Source organism: Salvelinus alpinus, chromosome 3, assembly GCF_045679555.1.
Source record: "Salvelinus alpinus chromosome 3, SLU_Salpinus.1, whole genome shotgun sequence".
In the NCBI taxonomy this organism is placed as follows: Eukaryota; Metazoa; Chordata; class Actinopteri; order Salmoniformes; family Salmonidae; genus Salvelinus; species Salvelinus alpinus.
Window position 1 is genome coordinate 43,851,627 of NC_092088.1, and position 19,229 is coordinate 43,870,855.

General features: G+C 43.7%; 1 protein-coding gene across 2 annotated transcripts in view; it reads left to right on the forward strand.

The window, feature by feature from the left end:
- The first annotated feature begins 4,867 nt into the window (after positions 1–4,867).
- Positions 4,868–19,229, forward strand: part of LOC139570754 (protein delta homolog 2-like) — a 30,790-nt gene continuing 16,428 nt past the window's right edge. The window contains exon 1 of one of the 2 annotated variants that reach the window (XM_071392902.1): positions 4,868–6,401. Coding sequence is in view for 1 of the 2 variants with exons in the window: in XM_071392901.1 (XP_071249002.1) it covers positions 15,489–15,579 (91 nt within the window). In the remaining variant the exon portion in view is untranslated. Of the gene's footprint in view, positions 6,402–15,122; positions 15,580–19,229 lie in introns of those variants that run through there. The other variant, XM_071392901.1, reaches the window with a different exon arrangement.

Genomic DNA, 19,229 nt, shown 5'->3' on the forward strand with positions numbered 1-19,229 from the left:
TAGAGATTTAATTAACAACAAGTAAAGTAACTCTAATATCACCTCCTAACAAATTCAAGCTGGGTCCATAATTCTTTGTACAAACCACAGGCTCCAGCTAAGAGTAAGGCAGCACTGCTAAATGCCCCTCAGAATTAATAAAAGAGAGTAGACGGATTAGGCCTGGAGATTATTAAAGAGAGGAAGGGTCTACCATCAAATGTAGGGATTAGACTCCTCACTTTATTGATATCTATTTCACTAGCTGAAAATGGGTAAAATGGGACGTTTTCCTTCCAGATGGAACGAACATAAGGAGGGGATAACCCTTTGATGACAAGAAATGTAGGGTTACTTGCGTAACCCCTGGTCTATGGTAATATGAGTGAGATGTCTCACAATGGGATTCGCTCAGCGGATCACTGACAGCTCGAAAAACCAATCACACAACGTCTGTTGCAGACGGACAGGTCGAGCGGCGAATGAGGTGAGCCCCTCTTCTCCTTATAAGGCGCCACTTGCCCACCCACTGGTCATTCTCAAGCATGCCTCTCTTCCTTGCGCTCTTGCAAGCAGGGAAACGCGGTGAGAGATCTCACTCATATTATCATAGAACCGGCGTTACGCAAGTAACACTAAGTCCTATTTCAAATACTAGTTCCGATGTCTCATGATGGAATATGGCCAACTCCCGTATCGCAGACGTGCTTTCCGAAGCCAGGGTAGTCCTAACAGCATCACCCCTCAGAGGCCCTGGCATTGAGGTCAATATGCGCCAACAAAGGTGCAGTGACATCCAGTCAGGAAAACCTGATATTATTTGTATGAGGGGTGGTCCAACATGCTGCCTCGCAAATCTCTTAGCCATACCTCTGTTGGAATGAGCCCTCAGGCCCACCAGGGTCTGTAAACCCTTGCTATTATGAGCCACTGAACATGCAACAATTTCAAAGATTTACCTGAGTTACAGTTCATATAAGGAAGTCAGTCAATTGAAATGAATTCATTAGGCCCTAATCTATGGATTTCCCATGACTGGGAATACAGGTATTCATCTGTTGGTCACAGATACCTCAATTAAAAGGTAGGGGCATGGATCAGAAAACCAGTCCGTATCTGGTGTGACCATCATTTGCTTCATGCAGCGCGACACAGCTCTCCTTCGCATAGAGTTGATCAGGCTGTTTATTGTGGCCTGTGGAATGATGTCCCACTCCTCTTCAATAGATGTGCGAAGTTGCTGCATATTGGCAGGAAATGGAACACGCTGTCGCACACGTCGATCCAGAGCATCCCAAACATGCTCAGTGGGTGACATGTCTAGTGAGTATGCAGGCCATGGAACAAGTGGGACATTTTCAAGCTTCCAGGAATTGTGTACAGATCCTTGCGACATGGGGCTGTGCATTATCATGCGGAAATATGAGGTGATGGTGACGGATGAATGGCACGACAATGGGCCTCAGGATCTCGTCACGGTATCTCTGTACATTCAAATTGCCATTGATAAAATGCAATTGTGTTCATTGTCCGTAGCGTATATGCCTGCCCATACTATAACCCCAGCACCATCATGGGGCACGTTGTTCACAACGTTGACATTAGCAAACTGCTCGCCCACGCGAAGCCATACACGTGGTCGGCGGTTGTGAGGCTGGTTGGACGTACTGCCAAATTCTCTAAAAGGACATTGGAGGCAGCTTAATGTAGAGAAATAAACATAAAATGATTTGGCAACAGTGAGACTGAGGAGTAGAACATTAATTCTACTCGAAGCAAAACTTTAGTTTCGGTCAGTACTCAACACTATCAAGCTGAGGTCCTATGTTCTGCAGCGTTAACCTCACAGTTCTATGGGGAACATTCAGTAGAAAGAAAGGGATCTAGTCGTGCTGAGGAGAGCTTAATCTCTTCCACAGTGGGCCCCTTTCCTTAAAGAGGAAAGGGGTTCACCTCATTCGCCACTCGACCTGTATGTCTTCAACAGACGATGTGTGATTGGTTCTCCCAGCAGTCAGTGATCCGCTGAGCGAATCCCACTGAGAGACATCGAAGTGAGTATTTGAAAAAGAACCAAACTGACCATGTATGTTATGCATTTGGAATATCTAATGTGGACTTTGATTGCCAACCCAGGATATTTGCTTAGACCAGCAAACAGGAGAATGGCAAGAAGCTCAACAATGCACTCACTGCATCATGCTCAAGGCCAGTCTATTATCAATTAATTTCCTTCGTAGAAACAATTAGCCTCTCTGTAAGGAGGACACTTAATGAATGGAAATGGGTCCCTAACCTGCAGTGTTCTCTCTTAGCCTCTCCGGTCTCTGTGATGCCTGAATGGTCTGGAAGGAGCTGTGTGCATCTTTGGTGAAACAATTCTCAGTAATTGCACACCATTGCAATTATGTTAATAATCGCTAGTGGTCATAGAGCACAGTTGAAAAAACTGTTGCCCTGCGTGAGTGATCAGCCTGGTGGCAGCATCACAGACATGTCACCCTTAATAAGCAAGTTAGAGAAATGGTCTGAAATACATGTTCTGTGTATCCTATAGCAATGCCTTAATATTCATAATAATAGCTAAGATCATTTTAAAATGTATCCAAGAAATGAAGGCCTACATACAACTTTGGACTCACAATAATGTTATGGACGCACAATAACTTAACCCTCTGCTCAATTTGCAAACCAGTACATATAGTCACCATTTAAATAAGGTTGATATTGGCATGATGCAATCCTGTCACTGTTGTCTCAGCACCCATCTCACTAAATTTGAATTACACGTAATAGCGGACTGAGACACACATTGCACGTTGAAAGACCTCTGCACCGCTGGGGAGCAAGGAAGTCCTGCTGCTCCTCCTGTTTGCACCAGCAGTAACACAGCGTGGCGTTTTCTAATCCAGATAAAACGCAGAGTTCTCTCCCACACACCCGCTCAGCACCGTACAAACAGGCTTATTGGTTTTATTCCATGAAGCACTTTTCTTATCACCTCTTGGGCAGGTATTAATAATGCAGCTTGGAGTGTGCTCATTGTGGTGTTGGGGGTGGATCGGGTGTCGACTCGAGACCCCTTATAGTAGATGCCAACAGGGTGCAGGCTGTTCTTCTGTGTGTGTATACATTACTCCCGCTGTGCACTGCCCTAGTGGCTATCTGTCCAGCGTACACAAGTTATCTATATTTGATCATGGCTGAAGACTGCATTGAAAGCTGATGTTATTCACTCTTTAGTCGTTATACGGCCCTAGGGGAGAAACAGCGGTATCAGAGAACAGTGAAAGTGAAGTGTTTTCCGAACAAAAGGCTGGCAATCTGTGTTTTACATACCGTAGTTTATTGTGGTTAGAGGTACTTGTGAGACAGTTCTTAGCCAAGTGTGTGTAGTACTGTTTATGACATGTAAAGAACATTGAAAATCAAAAGACGGGAGAAGTCAAGATCGATCATTATGATTTCAAACACAGCATCAGAATAGGTGGTTCTTGAGGGATCAGACTAGTTTGTTCTAATGATTCCGTTTCATTAATTGGATATAGTGCTGTTCAGTCTCGTTGCCTCAAGGGAGGGTTTGTGGGCTCAACTGTTGCAGTCTTAAGAGGCCATCCATCATGCAAGGCACTGTTTGTCCTGGGAGTGGAATGGCGCATGTCAAGGTGAAGAGGTCAAACACACGATGATCAGATCGTTTGTCTCCTTGTTTGGGGAGCGGTGTCTCCAGTTACCACTCTCTGGCCCGTCACTCAGGGCCCCAAATTATCCTCCTTCCTTTTCACACACATACTGTATACAACAATGCATGTTCGTACACACACACTGAACAGAAGCAAACCTTCACCCTCATCTTCGATACCAGGATTTACTCAACAGCCCAGCAACATGACTGTGTTTACCTCAGACGGTTCCTTAAAATACCATCCAAATAGCTTGCTTATATATTTTGCACACGTCCAGCCTATTGTTCAAATGGCATTCCCACGGCCTCGGACCTCATAGCACAACCCTGCCCTTAAAGAGATAGTTTGGGATGTTGGCAATGAAGCCGTGTATCTACGCCCCAAGAGTCAGATGACCTTGTGGATATCAAACGATCCCTTTAACCTCAACGTACCACACAGAGAGGCATGCACGCAAAGCATCCTGACACCCAGACCAAAGACACGCAGGCTCTTCAAAACCCCTCCAACTGGTAATGGTGAAAACTGTAAAGACATAATGCATGAGGCACTTGCGACAAGAGCTTAAGAGGACTTTAGTGCTTATTGGATACCTGAGTTGAATCCATACAGTCAAGAGATTCTGGGTTTCTACAGCCATGGCATGTAAACATGCCATGTTAAAAAAAAAAGTCGGAATGTATGTCGGCCATCCGGAGACCGAGGGCGTTTAGATGCCTGCTGGCCCTGCAATATTGTTCCCAAGCCCCAGCTGCTCCCAGGTCAAGGCTGCTGCTGGTGTGGAATGTTTGTGGTTTGCTCCTCCCGCCATTCAGCCCCATTCTCATCCCAAGATAAACAGACAAGCGTTTCGGGCCAGGTGGCTTTAGACAGGGGGGGCATATCCGTCCCCTCATATTCGGGAGTCATTCAATAGCTCCGCTATCAAGGTCTCTCCATGCTGACAGATAGCCCCTCGCGCCCCGCATTGTGTGCAGATTACTAGCGGTTAAGGGAGAAAGCATCACACAGCTGCACCGCCTGGTTCAATGTGTTACCTTTCAACCCCCCTTAAATGAGCGGCTATTTCAAAGTCACCACTGGGCATGAGCAAATTTAGCGCTCCTCAGCCAACGTAACAATGAGCCCTGGGATTAGGTTACAACAAACAGGCCACATCCCCTGGGACACCATCCCGCCTCTGCCTCGGGCAGGGGACGGGCAACACATTTGCCAGAATGCAGCAGGGGGACACTGGCACGTCCGGCCCACCTCAAAGTGACAGGAGCGGAGCATCCCAGCAATGGAACGTTAATTCTCGCTCCCTGCGTGTAGCACACAGGGGGACGGAGGGTGTTAATGACTAGAGTGATATCTCCTTTCAAAACAAATATCTGGAAAGAGCAAAGAAGAACGAAAACTGTCCGCTTGGACTTGTTGCATCAAAGTTGTTGGCCATTGTGTCTCAAGTGTCTTTCAGACAGTCAGGTGACTACTTCAGGCTGTGCATCTCTCTGAAGAGGACCTTACCTGAGCTCTGTGGGGCAACCGAATGTGAGTTCAGCTGCTCTCTCTCCGTCTATTCGGTTTCAGCTAACAGAGTGGTGTGGTTGCACCTATCCAGGAGGGCTTACAGAGGGATCGGGAGAAAGCGGATAGTCAGATGTCTGGCAGATTAAGAGGGCTTCGGGACCTCTGCTTTTTTGGGGGGGAGTGACCCGTGTAATAAAAATTGATTCCTGACATCAAGGCCAGTCAGACAAGCTTGTGTCTCTCTGTTGAGGTGATACTGGGCACCTTTTTCCTTTCCTTGAATGAACACTGGACCTGGCTTTGGAAAATGTTAGAGGTTTAAACTGAGGTTCCTCTGTGGTTTGACGCTGACAGAAAAACACTTGCCGGGTGTTTTATGGACAAAAAAATATCCACACAACCAGCTTAGCTATCTGATATTCCATACAGCCGCCAGAGCAGTCTGACACAGAATCAATCAGAGAACGTGGATGGCAAGAGTTTGAGGACTGGAAAGGAAGAGTGAGTGAGTGAGTGAGCTACAGGAGAGCGAATAGTGGAGTGAGTGAGTGAGTGAGCTACAGGAGAGCGAATAGTGGAGTCAGTGAGTGAGCACTTATCGTCCGTCCTCGGGGACAGAAACTTTCCACCAGCGCAATCCAACAACTTCTGTTCAAAGACCCCGAGAGCTGGTGGCTGCAGTCTGTTTTCTCTCACTCCTTCTCCTCTCAATTTCTTCCACTTGGAGGGGCAATAAATAGCCACAGGTGTGCGGAACTGCCATCTAATCTGAACTTAATTTAACACTGCCACAAACAAGATATCCGGCAAAGGCGATAGAAAGAAAGCTGTGACCCTCCCTCACTCTCTCTCTCGCTCTCTCTCTCAGCTCAATGAGGAAGTGACAAGAGTGTGTGGCCTGGAGAGTCAGGTCTGCACCCAGAGGAGAGGGTGAGGCGTGGAGCAGCCAGAGAGGGTGTGAAGTGGGGTGGACGTGTGTCTCCTTGTCGTCCAGCTAGAGGGGGAGCAGTGGCTTCTCCAGCCTGTCTGCAGCTCACCACACATTAAAATAACCCAACACCCACCAGAGGGAGGCTGCTGCCCAGCGGGTGTGAGGACTGGACACACTTCAAGAGAGGAGCCCACCACCAGACTGATAGATTGGAGTGTAAGAGCACACTACGGGAGAGCTTTTCTCTACTTTTACAGAGTGAAGGACTGAGCGGAGTTTATTTGCCAAACAAGGTAAGAACTGAAATCATTTCACATAGAATACAAAGACACATTTAATGTAGATCATTGTGTTTTGCTTGCAAAAGTGTCTGTGGGCAAAAGGTTGAGAGCAACCGACTAAGTATATTAAAGGGAGAGTTCACCCAAATTATAAAATGGCGTATTGGTTTTCTGTACGCAGTCTATGGACAAGGTATGACAACAATCCAAGTTTTGTTTACCTGGCCACTGTGTTAAATGCTAACCTTTTAGCATGTGTGACAACAATCAAAAGCATGTCAACGGTACCTACAGTTTAAGTCGGAAGTTTACATACACTTACAGTGGGGAGAACAAGTATTTGATACACTGACAATTTTGCAGGTTTTCCTACTTACAAAGCATGTAGAGGTCTGTAATTTTTATCATAGGTACACTTCAACTGTGAGAGAAGGAATCTAAAACAAAAATCCAGAAAATCACATTGTATGATTTTTAAGTAATTAATTTGCATTTTATTGCATGACATAAGTATTTGATACATCAGAAAAGCAGAACTGAATATTTGGTACAGAAACCTTAGTTTGCAATTACAGAGATCATACGTTTCCTGTAGTTCTTGACCAGGTTTGCACACACCGCAGCAGGGATTTTGGCCCACTCCTCCATACAGACCTTCTCCAGATCCTTCAGGTTTCGGGGCTGTCGCTGGGCAATACGGACTTTCGGCTCCCTCCAAAGATTTTCTATTGGGTTCAGGTCTGGAGACTGGCTAGGCCACTCCAGGACCTTGAGATGCTTCTTACGGAGCCACTCCTTAGTTGCCCTGGCTGTGTGTTTCGGGTCGTTGTCATGCTGGAAGACCCAGCCACGACCCATCTTCAATGCTCTTACTGAGGGAAGGAGGTTGTTGGTCAAGATCTCGCAATACATGGCCCCATCCATCCTCCCTTCAATACGGTGCAGTCGTCCTGTCCCCTTTGCAGAAAAGCATCCCCAAAGAATGATGTTTCCACCTCCATGCTTCACGGTTGGGATGGTGTTCTTGGGGTTGTACTCATCCTTCTATTCCTCCAAACACGGCGAGTGGAGTTTAGAGCAAAAAGCTCTATTTTTGTCTCATCAGACCACATGACCTTCTCCCATTCCTCCTCTGGATCATCCAGATGGTCATTGGCAAACTTCAGACGGGCCTGGACATGCGCTGGCTTGAGCAGGGGGACCTTGCGTGCGCTGCAGGATTTTAATCCATGACGGCGTAGTGTGTTACTAATGGTTTTCTTTGAGACTGTGGTCCCAGCTCTCTTCAGGTCATTGACCAGGTCCTGCCGTGTAGTTCTGGGCTGATCCCTCACATTCCTCATGATCATTGATGCCCCACGAGGTGAGATCTTGCATGGAGCCCCAGACCGAGGGTGATTGACCGTCATCTTGAACTTCTTCCATTTTCTAATAATTGTGCCAACAGTTGTTGCCTTCTCACCAAGCTGCTTGGCTATTGTCCTGTAGCCCATCCCGGTCTACAATTTATCCCTGATGTCCTTACACAGCTCTCTGGTCTTGGCCATTGTGGAGAGGTTGGAGTCTGTTTGATTGAGTGTGTGGACAGGTGTCTTTTATACAGGTAACGAGTTCAAACAGGTGCAGTTAATACAGGTAATGAGTGGAGAACAGGAGGGCTTCTTAAAGAAAAACTAACAGGTCTGTGAGAGCCGGAATTCTTACTGGTTGGTAGGTGATCAAATACTTATGTCATGCAATAAAATGCAAATTAATTATTTAAAAATCATACAATGTGATTTTCTGGATTTTTGTTTTAGATTCCGTCTCTCACAGTTGAAGTGTACCTATGATAAAAATGACAGACCTCTACATGCTTTGTAAGTAGGAAAACCTGCAAAATCGGCAGTGTATCAAATACTTGTTCTCCCCACTGTATGTTGGAGTCATTAAAACTTGTTTTTTAACCACTCCACAAATTTCTTGTTAACAAACTATAGTTTTGGTAAGTCGGTTAGGACATCTACTTTGTGGATGACACAAGTAATTTTTCCAACAATTGTTTACAGACAGATTATTTCACTTATAATTCACTATCACAATTCCAGTGGGTCAGAAGTTTACATACACTAAGTTGACTGAAGGCCTACCTTCAAACTCAGTACCTCTTTGCTTGACATCCAGAAAAAAATTGTAGACCTACCATGTTCATCTGTACAAATAATAGTACGCAAGTATAAACACCATGGGACCACACAGCCGTCATACTGCTCAGGAAGGAGACGCGTTCTGTCTCCTAGAGATGAACGTACTTTGGTACGAAAAGTGCAAATCTATCCAAGAACAACAGCAAAGGACCTTGTGAAGATGCTGGAGGAAACGGGTACAAAAGTATCTATATCCACAGTAAAACAAGTCCTATATCGACATAACCTGAAAGGCCGCTCAGCATGGAAGAAGCCACTGTTCCAAAACAGCCATAAAAAAGCCAGACTATGGTTTGCAACTGCACATGGGGACAAAGATCGTACTTTTTGTAGAAATGTCCTCTGTTCTGATGAAACAAAAATAGAACTGTTTGGCCATAATGACCATCGTTATGTTTGGAGGAAAAAGGGGGACGCTTGCAAGCCGAAGAACACCATCCCAACCGTGAAGCACGGGGGTGGTAGCATCATGTTGTGGGGATGCTTTGCTGCAGGAGGGACTGGTGCACTTCACAAAATAGATGACATCATGAGATAGGAAAATGATGTGGATATATTGAAGCAACATCTCAAGACATCAGTCAGGATGTTAAAGCTTGGTCGCAAATGGGTCTTCCAAATGGACAATGACCCCAAGCATACTTCCAAAGTTGTGACACAATGGCTTAAGGACAACAAAGTCAAGGTACTGGAGTGGCCATCACAAAGCCCTGACCTCAATCCTATAGAAAATTTGTGGGCAGAACTTAAAAAGCGCGTGCGAGCAAGGAGGTCTACAAACCTGACTCAGTTACACCAGCTCTGTTAGGAGGAATGGGCCAAAATTCACCCAACTTATTGTGGGAAGCTTGTGGAAGGCTACCCGAAATGTTTGACCCAAGTTAAACAATATAAAGGCAATGTTACCAAATACTAATTGAGTGTATGTAAACTTCTGACCCACTGGGAATGTGATGAAATAAATAATTCTCTCTGCTGTTATTCTGACATTTCACATTCTTAAAATATAATGCTGATCCTAACTGACCTAAGACAGGGATGTTTTACTAGGATATAATGTCAGGAATTACATTGAAAAACTGAGTTTAAATGTATTTGGCTAAGGTGTATGAAAACTTCCAACTTCAACTGTATATTAACATCTTTGGCTTCATGTCCAAATCATCCTAAAGTATTTAGAAATTGATTGTGTAACTCAATTAAGTTACTTGAAGATGATTTGGACATGAAGCGCAAAAATGCTAATGTTTCAGGTATTTTACCCTGTTGAGACATGCTTCTGGTTCCTGGGGTCGAGTTATATTTGAAGCCCACTGACTTGCTCTGCTCACTTGGGATCCATTGTCCAGATCGAAAGCCACAGGCAAACAAATGTGGTGTCCATAACAAGGGGACCTCAGTGGCCAGTAAATCAGTTAATAAATACTTCCTAATAAAAAGGCAACGAGTCTATAATCTGCTTTCACTGGCCCTCATAATGCATTCTCTGAAACCAGACTAGGAGTCGGGGGGGCGACACGGCTTAGTGTAGGCAGGTGTGTGTGTAGCCTACACGTGCGCGTGTCTGTTTGGGGGTTTGTGAGTTGCGCTGGTGAGAGAAAGAGTTTGTATTTTTGAGAAACTACTTCATAGTTGTCTGTAGCAGCGGTTCCCTTTTCTGTTCCAGGGACAACCAAATCACGACAACATTATTTTAACATAAAATACTGTATCTTGGTGATCAAATTTAGTACATTTTTCCAGTGAATGTAACAAATTAAAGGCATATTTTTGTTATTATTATAAACTATTTGCATTCTGAAAAGTATGTAAAACTCCTTATAATACCTACTACCAACTGTTATTATTGTTGGACGATTTTAGTTTATTTATTTTATCAGCAAAGAAATGCAGACCACCTGCAGAACCACTGGACCACTGGTCTACAGCATACGTGAGGTAAGGACAATTCCTGTTCTCACAGATCTTGTGTCAGCCCACTTGCTTTTGATTTATTGTCCTTTAATTAACACCAACGTAGACATGCAGGGCACATCAACAGAAATCCTGTATCAGGGACACTCATTTGCCAAGGCTCTATCATGTTATTTGCTGGCGGAAACAGTGCAGGGCTTGATATCCTCTATCCTCCATCACCGTCACACAATCCCATCTCTCTATCTCCCATGCTCTACAGATGCTTCCTAGTGATTTGTAGGAGCTGACAGAACCCAAGGCAGGGAGTATGTAACACACTTAGGGGTTGTTATTGGCAATATCAGGCCCAAAGGATTCTTGGGCTCAGTCATTGACTGCATGTCAGACTCCAAGTCTGTAGGACATTACTTTTACAGCTTTATGAAAATTAAGCAGATGAAAGCGAAATGACTCATCGTGCACCACATGCCCTGCGATGAGGCAATATGCCGAAGACCCTTGTGGAGATTGGCCAGAAAGGCCTCTCTTTCGCACTGCCTCCCAAATGTTAGCAGCATCGGTCCTCTGTTGCCATAGCAGCCACTGACCCCTGTGAAGATCAACCAGTGTTCTGGTGGGGTTCCTAGTAACTGGATTATTCGCTTCCAAGGCTCATAGCATGTGGAGAGGCCTTTCAAGGCACTCCTGTTCTGATAAATGGAGAATGAGCCACACTGCCCAAACAATAAAGACAGATATTCAGTTTACGCAAGAAGCCTTTTCCTCCCTCAGACGCTGTATTCTCCCTCCAAATCCAAAATAAAGGGATAAAAGGTGGCAGTGCAGTGACTCATACTATAAAGCTGAGTAGAGTTACCTTTCACAACAAACCTGTGCGTAACAGGGCAGGTCTATGGAGTTAGAAATTACAAAGGAGTGGCAAACTCTTCACGTTCTGCCTTGTAGATGAAATTGGCACTTGGGCCAATGGTAGTGCTCCAAGAGCATTCCACAAATTTCTTGTTAACAAACTATAGTATTGGCAAGTCGGTTAGGACATCTACTTTGTGCATGATACAAGTCATTTTTCCAACAATTGTTTACAGACAGATTATCTCACTTATAATTCACTGTATCGCAATTCCAGTGGGTCAGAAGTTTACATACACTAAGTTGACTGTGCCATTAAACAGCTTGGAAAATTCCAGAAAATGATGTCATGGCTTTAGAAGCTTCTGTTAGGCTAATTTACATAATTTGAGTCAATTGGAGGTGTCCTGTGGATGTATTTCAAGGCCTACTTTCAAACTCGGTGCCTCTTTGCTTGACATCATTGGAAAATCAAAAGAAATCAGCCAAGACCTCAGAAAAATATTGTATACCTCCACAAGTCTGGTTCATCCTTGGGAGAAATGTCTAAATCCCTGAAAGTACCATGTTCAACTGTACAAACAATAGTACGCAAGTATAAACACCATGGGACCACGCAGCCATCATACCGCTCACGAAGGAGATGCGTTCTGTCTCCTAGAGATGAACGTACTTTGGTGCGAAAAGTGCAAATCTATCCAAGAACAAAAGCAAAGGACCTTGTGAAGATACTGGAGGAAACGGGTACAAAAGTATCTATATCCACAGTAAAACGAGTTCTATATCGACGTAACCTGAAAGGCCGCTCAGCAAGGAAGAAGCCACTGCTCCGAAACCGCCATAAAAAAGCCAGACCATGGTTTGCAATTGCACATGGGGACAAGATCGTACTTTTTGGAGAAATGTCCTCTGGTTCGATGAAACAAAAATAGAACTGTTTGGCCATAATGACCATCGTTATGTTTGGAGGAAAAAGGGGGATGCTTGCAAGCCTAAGAACACCATCCCAACCGTGAAGCACAGGGATGGCAGCATCATGTTGTGGGGGTGCTTTGCTGCAGGAGGGACTGGTGCACTTCACAAAATAGATGGCATCATGAGGTAGGAAAATGATGTGGATATATTGAAGCAACATCTCAAGACATCAGTCAGGATGTTAAAGCTTGGTCGCAAATGGGTCTTCCAAATGGACAATGACCCCAAGCATACTTCCAAAGTTGTGGCAAAATGGCTTGAGGACAACAAAGTCAAGGTATTGGAGTGGCCATCACAAAGCACTGACCTCAATCCCATAGAAAATGTGTGGGCAGAAGTGAAATAGTGTGCGAGCAAGGAGGCCTACAAACCTGACTCGGTTACAAAAGCTCTGTTAGGAGGAATGGGCCAAAATTCACCCGAAATGTTTGACCCAAGTTAAACAATTTAAAGGCAATGCTACCAAATACTAATTGAGTGTATGTAAACTTCTGACCCACTGGGAATGTGATGAAAGAAATAAAAGCTGAAATAAATCATTCTCTCTACTATTATTCTGACATTTCACATTCTTAAAATAAAGTGGTGATCCTAACTGACCTAAGACAGGGAATTTTTTACTAGGATTAAATGTCAGGAATTGTGAAAAACTTAGATGAAATGTATTTGGCTAAGGTGTATGTAAACTTCCGACTTCAACTGTAACTCCATAAACATTGATTTGTATTCAGTATTTTTTTTTTGACATTACTGTTGCTTTTGTAATGCCTAGAGGATTTAGAGGTCTGACAAATGTCTTTCCATTTTCCTGAGCTTGACGCCATGTGTAACCTGAGCACACCTTGATTGGAATAGCTCTGGGCAGATAGTAAAACTTTAAATGCCAGAGTAAACCAGAAAGATCATTCATCATGTATAAAGAACATACGGGAAAATGTATTCAATAAAGTCAAGTATTCTGGTGAAGTCGAGTTACATAACAGGACAATAGCATGTGAAGGTCTGTTCCAGTTTTCCCACTGGTGTTCTATCAGCCTAGTCTGAATGATAACAATTGTAATTCCAAGACAACTATGGGAAAAGCACACAGACAGTAGCCGCTCAACTCTTAACATTTCAACCCTTGATGATGTGAAGGCTCGTACTTCTCTCAGTGATACATTTTGTCCCAGAAATGTGGGCAAAACAATGTGATTTAAGTCCGAATTAAAGCAGGTAACAGCACAATATATTGGACACACATAATGCGTGTGTTTTCCTATCTCAGCTGATTAGGAATGACAACAAAGTGACCATATTTTCATTTGGAGGCATTACAACTGAGAAAAACAAAACAAATGACAACAAACTTTTGTAATCTCTCTTTTTGTTGTGTGTAATGCATGCAAGTGTTCATTTAGCAATTTTCAAAATTGCAGTCATTGACATCAAATGTGGCTATTTAGAATTGAGGGGGTTTGGCAGGCTTATTAGAGAATAAAAGACTAACAGAAGCCATATACTCTCTGAAGAGAGCTACAGAGTGAATGCAATTACTTTTGTTTTTCATGTGGAGCAGATGCATCATAATCATGCAGTCTGAAAAGAGAGTCCCTCAACTGTAGATATCAAATTGCCTGGTCGGATGGGTACAACAATAGGCAAGCCATTATCCCAATATAAACACAATGTAGGCAGGCAGCAGAAACCAGAACAGTTGAGTGCGCTTCTCCATTCATCTGAATTTGGAGGGATATTATTTGTACACGGAGAGGGAGCCAGGACAGCACTAACCCACTGAGCACAGACGTCAGTTCAACGTCTAGTTTTGATTTACATTTGCTTGAGTTTTCAACTCACGTGAATTCAACAAAAAATGTAATGTTGTCATTGGATTTATGTCAAAAGTTGGGTGAAAAAAAGACAACAATTACCTTAAGTTGCTAAGTTTTTGCAAATCCAATCAATTTTCATCATTGCATAGATTTTTGGGGGATGGAATGACGTGGAAACAATGTTGATTCGACAACTTTTTGCCCAGTGGGAAGGCTGTTTGGGTTGAGTGAAGTGGATGAAATTCATTGATGTGTCACAGGAGCTGTTGTGGGCTCCAGGAGTCAAATTCCATTTACAGCAGATGTGCAAGCTACACACCCAGGGTGACTGGCAAAGCTTTATAATGTGGTTTATTTCATTTATAATCAGGCTTTCAGTGCTTCTTACAAGTGAAATGGGACTACAGCCACTTGTAAAAACATCCGCCTGTAACCATTGTCTCTTAAAAACAATGATTTGCCGTCGTTAGCTGGACTAAACCAGACAGTAAAGTTAACACGAAAGGTGCAACAGAATTCTGATTGACATGGAAGATAAAATACATATTTCGGGTAAATGTTCTTTCTTTCACAATATGCAGTAAAACACAAGTACAAAGACACACTGTCAACAGGCAGCCACACATTTACAGTAAACACACGCAGACGTACACTACGTGCACGCACGCACGCACGCGCAAGCACGCACGCACGCACGCACGCACGCACGCACGCACACACACACACACACACACACACACACACACACACACACACACACACACACACGTCAGCAGAAGGCAGTCATCCAGGCATGTAGGTGCCTGTTTTCTAAGGCACACAGTTGTGATATTGTGGAGATAATCCTCTGAAAAATGATCCTTTTCTTACTATCACCTGCAGTGGAACGTGTGGGCACAGCAACCGTCCAACCTCAGGAGCCTGATCTGTCGCTACAGCAACAGGCATCCACTGACTAGCTCCCCATTTCTAGGAGGTACAGAATACCAAGAAGCACACACAAGGGAGCTTGCTCGATACTCATCTCAAATGTGTTTCTCTAGTCTGGGAGGTTGAGATTCTGAGAAACAGCGACAGAAATCGATCACTCAATCTATGTTTGTGAGTCCATTGTCGAGTAGAAAGAAAGGTGATTATTAGACGTGATGGCTGTCTAATGGATGTAGACATTAATGGTGCCTGTCTCTTTAAGAGTTGGTCCTTGGCAGGTCTGTGCTGATAAGTGAGGAGGTGGATCCCTGCCTGTCTTTATTCTGCCTCTTGTTTCTCTGACAGGCTTTTTGATCAACAAACTCCTCCGTGCTGCCTGCTCCTGAACGTGCTGCCTGCTCCTGAACGTGTGTCTGTGTAGCTCTAACATGTGTTTTTTACTGTTTGTGAGAGCACGTGTACCTACTCGCTCTATCCGAGGACTCTTATTCAGTGGTGAGGTGACCACCTTCAGCACAGGTGTGTAACATACGTACAGTGTGTGTGTGTGTGTGTGTGTGTGTGTGTGTGTGTGTGTGTGTGTGTGTGTGTGTGTGTGTGTGTGTGTGTGTGTGTGTGTGTGTGTGTGTGTGTGTGTGTGTGTGTGTGTGTGTGTGTGTGTGTGTGTCTATACAATTCTAGGTAATTTTAACCTTCTTTAGGCAATATATTGTATCGTTCAGCAAATAAACCAGAATCAGAATTGCTGATTAGGGTTGTGGCATACAGTACATGAAAATGTGTGTGTGCATCTTGGTGAGTTATCTAATCTTGGTTAGATGGGGATTTTATGTTTATGCTAAATTGTGGCCTGCAATTTGCATATTTAAAGAACATCTTGTTCTCTTCTTGTTGTACTTAAAACTGAATTAAAAACATGTTTGCCACAAACCTACATGGAAAACGCACATTTCAAGTACAGTAATGTAATTAAGTAAGATCGCAGTGACTGAATGAAACAAAACCAAGTGCATCCTTATTTTGATTCGACGCCTACACAGTGTGGGTTTGATGGAATTCGACACAAAGTGGTGGAGTAATCAATGACTGTTAGCATTTGAAAATCAACCTCGGTGGTCTTGTTATGATTTAATTTACCATGTACGCAATATGGTCAACAATTATCAGTGTTGGATTACGGTCAGTATTCTGAATTCTGTGAGGGAGGTTCTTTCTGGATGTTTTATCCTAGACACTCCATTTGGTGGTTCAGTGACATAAGGACGCACTTCCAAATAGCCGAACACAAATAGCACTTCCAATAAAGGGTTAATTGTGAAGAAAGAATATGATGGTGCCAAGAATATCAGAGGAGATCCTAAACTCACACCTCGGCTATTTCCTACACACGCACCGTAAAGACAATCAGTCATTTACAGTCACCACAGCGATAGAGCAACATTTACCTAAGAATAGTATATAGTGAGAACAGGAGCGGGTGAGGTGAAGTACAGGTAAAGTGTTTTTGATTACTGTGATCGGAAAAAATATAATTTAATTCAGCCGTTGATCACAAAACATTTATGTTATAGCCAAAAGGAGAAAAGGAACAGAAGGTAGGTCTTAATCAAGATAGCTGCACTCAAGTATCTACTTAAAGCAGGTAACAGAGCAATCTTGTGGAAGGTCTATTGAAGTCGGACCTGTATCTGATTGATGAAGAGCCAGGCTGAGACGTGCTGCCTGCTGTTAGAATGTGTCCCCTGCTCTAGCTGTGAGCCCACAGGAAATACCCTCACATCTCTCTGCCAGACTCTATCAATGTACTGAGAGAGATGGTCCCTATCCAAATCCCTGTGGGAAACACATAGGGGACATGGAAAATGTATCTTCAGAAAGGAGTACAAGTGAGAAATGGAAGGATCGAAGGATCTAATTGTCATAGATGTAGATTTTGTGTCAGAAAGGCCAGTACATGTTACATTTCACGTACACTACCGTTCAAAAGTTTGGACACACCTACTCATTCAAGGGTTTTTCTTTAATTTTTACTATTTTCTACATTGTAGAATAATAGTGAAGACATCAAAACTTTGAAATAACACATACGGAATCATGTAGTAATCAAAAAAGTGTTAAACAAATCAAAATATATTTTATATTTGAGATTCTTCAAATAGCCACCATTTGCCTTGATGACCGCTTTGCACACTATTGGCATTCTCTCAACCAGATTTATGAGGTAGTCACCTGGAATGCATTTAAATTAACAGGTGTGCCTTCTTAAAAGTTAATTTGTGGAATTTATTTTCTTCTTAATGCGTTTGAGCCAATCAGTTGTGATGTGACAAGATAGGGGGGTATACAGAAGATAGCCCTATTTGGTAAAAGACCAAGTCCATATTATGGCAAGAACAGCTCAAATAAGCAAAGAGAAACGACAGTCTATCATTACTTTAAGACTTGAAGGTCAGTCAATACGGAACATTTCAAGAACTTTTAAAGTTTCTTCAAGTGCAGTTGCAAAAACCATCAAGTGCTATGATGAAACTGGCTCTCATGAGGACCACCACAAGAAAGGAAGACCCAGAGTTACCTCTGCTGCAGAGGATAAGTTAATTAGAGTTACACTGTCTGTGATTTATTTAGAATTCAAGGCACACTTAACCAGCATGGCTACCACAGCATTCTGCAGCGATACGCCATTCCATCTGGTTTGGGCTTAGTTGGACTATAATTAGTTTTTCAACAAGACAATGACCCCCACACACCTCCAGGCTGTGTAAGGGCTATTTTACCAAGAAGGAGAGTGATGGAGTGCTGCATCAGATGGCCTGGCCTCCACAATCCCCCAACCTCAACCAAATTGAAATGGTTTGGGATGAGTCTGACCACAGAGTGAAGGAAAAGCAGCCAACAAGTGCTCAGCATATGTGGGAACTTCTTCAAGACTGTTGGAAAAGCATTCCAGGTGAAGCTGATTGAGAGAATGCCAAGAGTGTGCAAAGCTGTCATCAATGCAAAAGGTGGCAACTTTGAAGAATCTCAAATATAAAATATATTTTGATTTGTTTAACACTTTTTTGGTTACTACATGATTCCATATGTGTTATTTCATAGTTTTTATGTCTTCACTATTATTCTACAATGTATAAAATAGTCAAAATACAGAAAAATACTTGAAAGAGTAGGTGTTCTAAAACTTTTGACCGTTAGTTTAGTGGGTGAGATTTTTGTGAGTGTGGGAAACAAATCCATACGATTCAGTTGTTGGGTTTATATTTACATTTATCACATTCTTGTCAACACTTGAGCCAGAAGAGACAGCGTACTTCATCATTTACATGGAATCTAGCGCATCAAAGACAATGGACTGCGGCTATTTAATGTGGCATGGGGAAATAGCCCTCCTATTATGGAATTAAAACTCCTCTTGGGTTTCCAGTTCAAAGCAGGGCCCGGCCTTCCGAGTGGCGCAGCCGTCTAAGGCACTGCACCGCAGTGCTTGAGGCGTCACTACAGACCCGGGTTCGATCCCGGGCTGTGTTGCAGCCGGCAGCGACCGGGAGACCCATGAGGTGGCGCAGAATTGGCCCAGCGTCGTCCGGGTTAGGGGAGGGTTTGGATGTCCTTGTCCCATCGCGCTCTAGCGGCTCCTGTGGTGGGCCGGGCGAATGGTGCGGCTGGCTTCCGGGTTAAGCGGGCAGTGCGTCAAGAAGCAGTGCGGCTTGGCAGGGTCGTGTTTCAGAGGAAGTATGGCTCTCAACCTTTGCCTCTCCCGAGTCCGTACAGGAGTTGCAGTGGTGGGCAAGACTGTAACTACCAATTGGATATCACAAAATTGGGGAGAAAAATGGGTTAAAAATGTAACAAAAAATAATAGGGTCCATGTTGGCTCTCATTAGCAGCTCACAAAGTTCCATTAGGCTATAGCGGGAACAGGGAAGGGGCCAGTTGTTGCCCAGCAGCCACATTCACAACGGCAATTCAATGGAATCCCAGAATGACAATTGGGAGATTACTGAGAAGTATATGAAAACTCGAGCCAAGTGTAAGGCTGAAAGCTATTGCTCCCGACCCCTTGCTCTTAGTTTGCTCCATTCCAGGGAAAGCTGGAAAGGTCAACTTGCCATTGCATAGAAAAGTGAGAACAGCACCTTCATCTGGATAAGACATTTAGATGGAGCTGG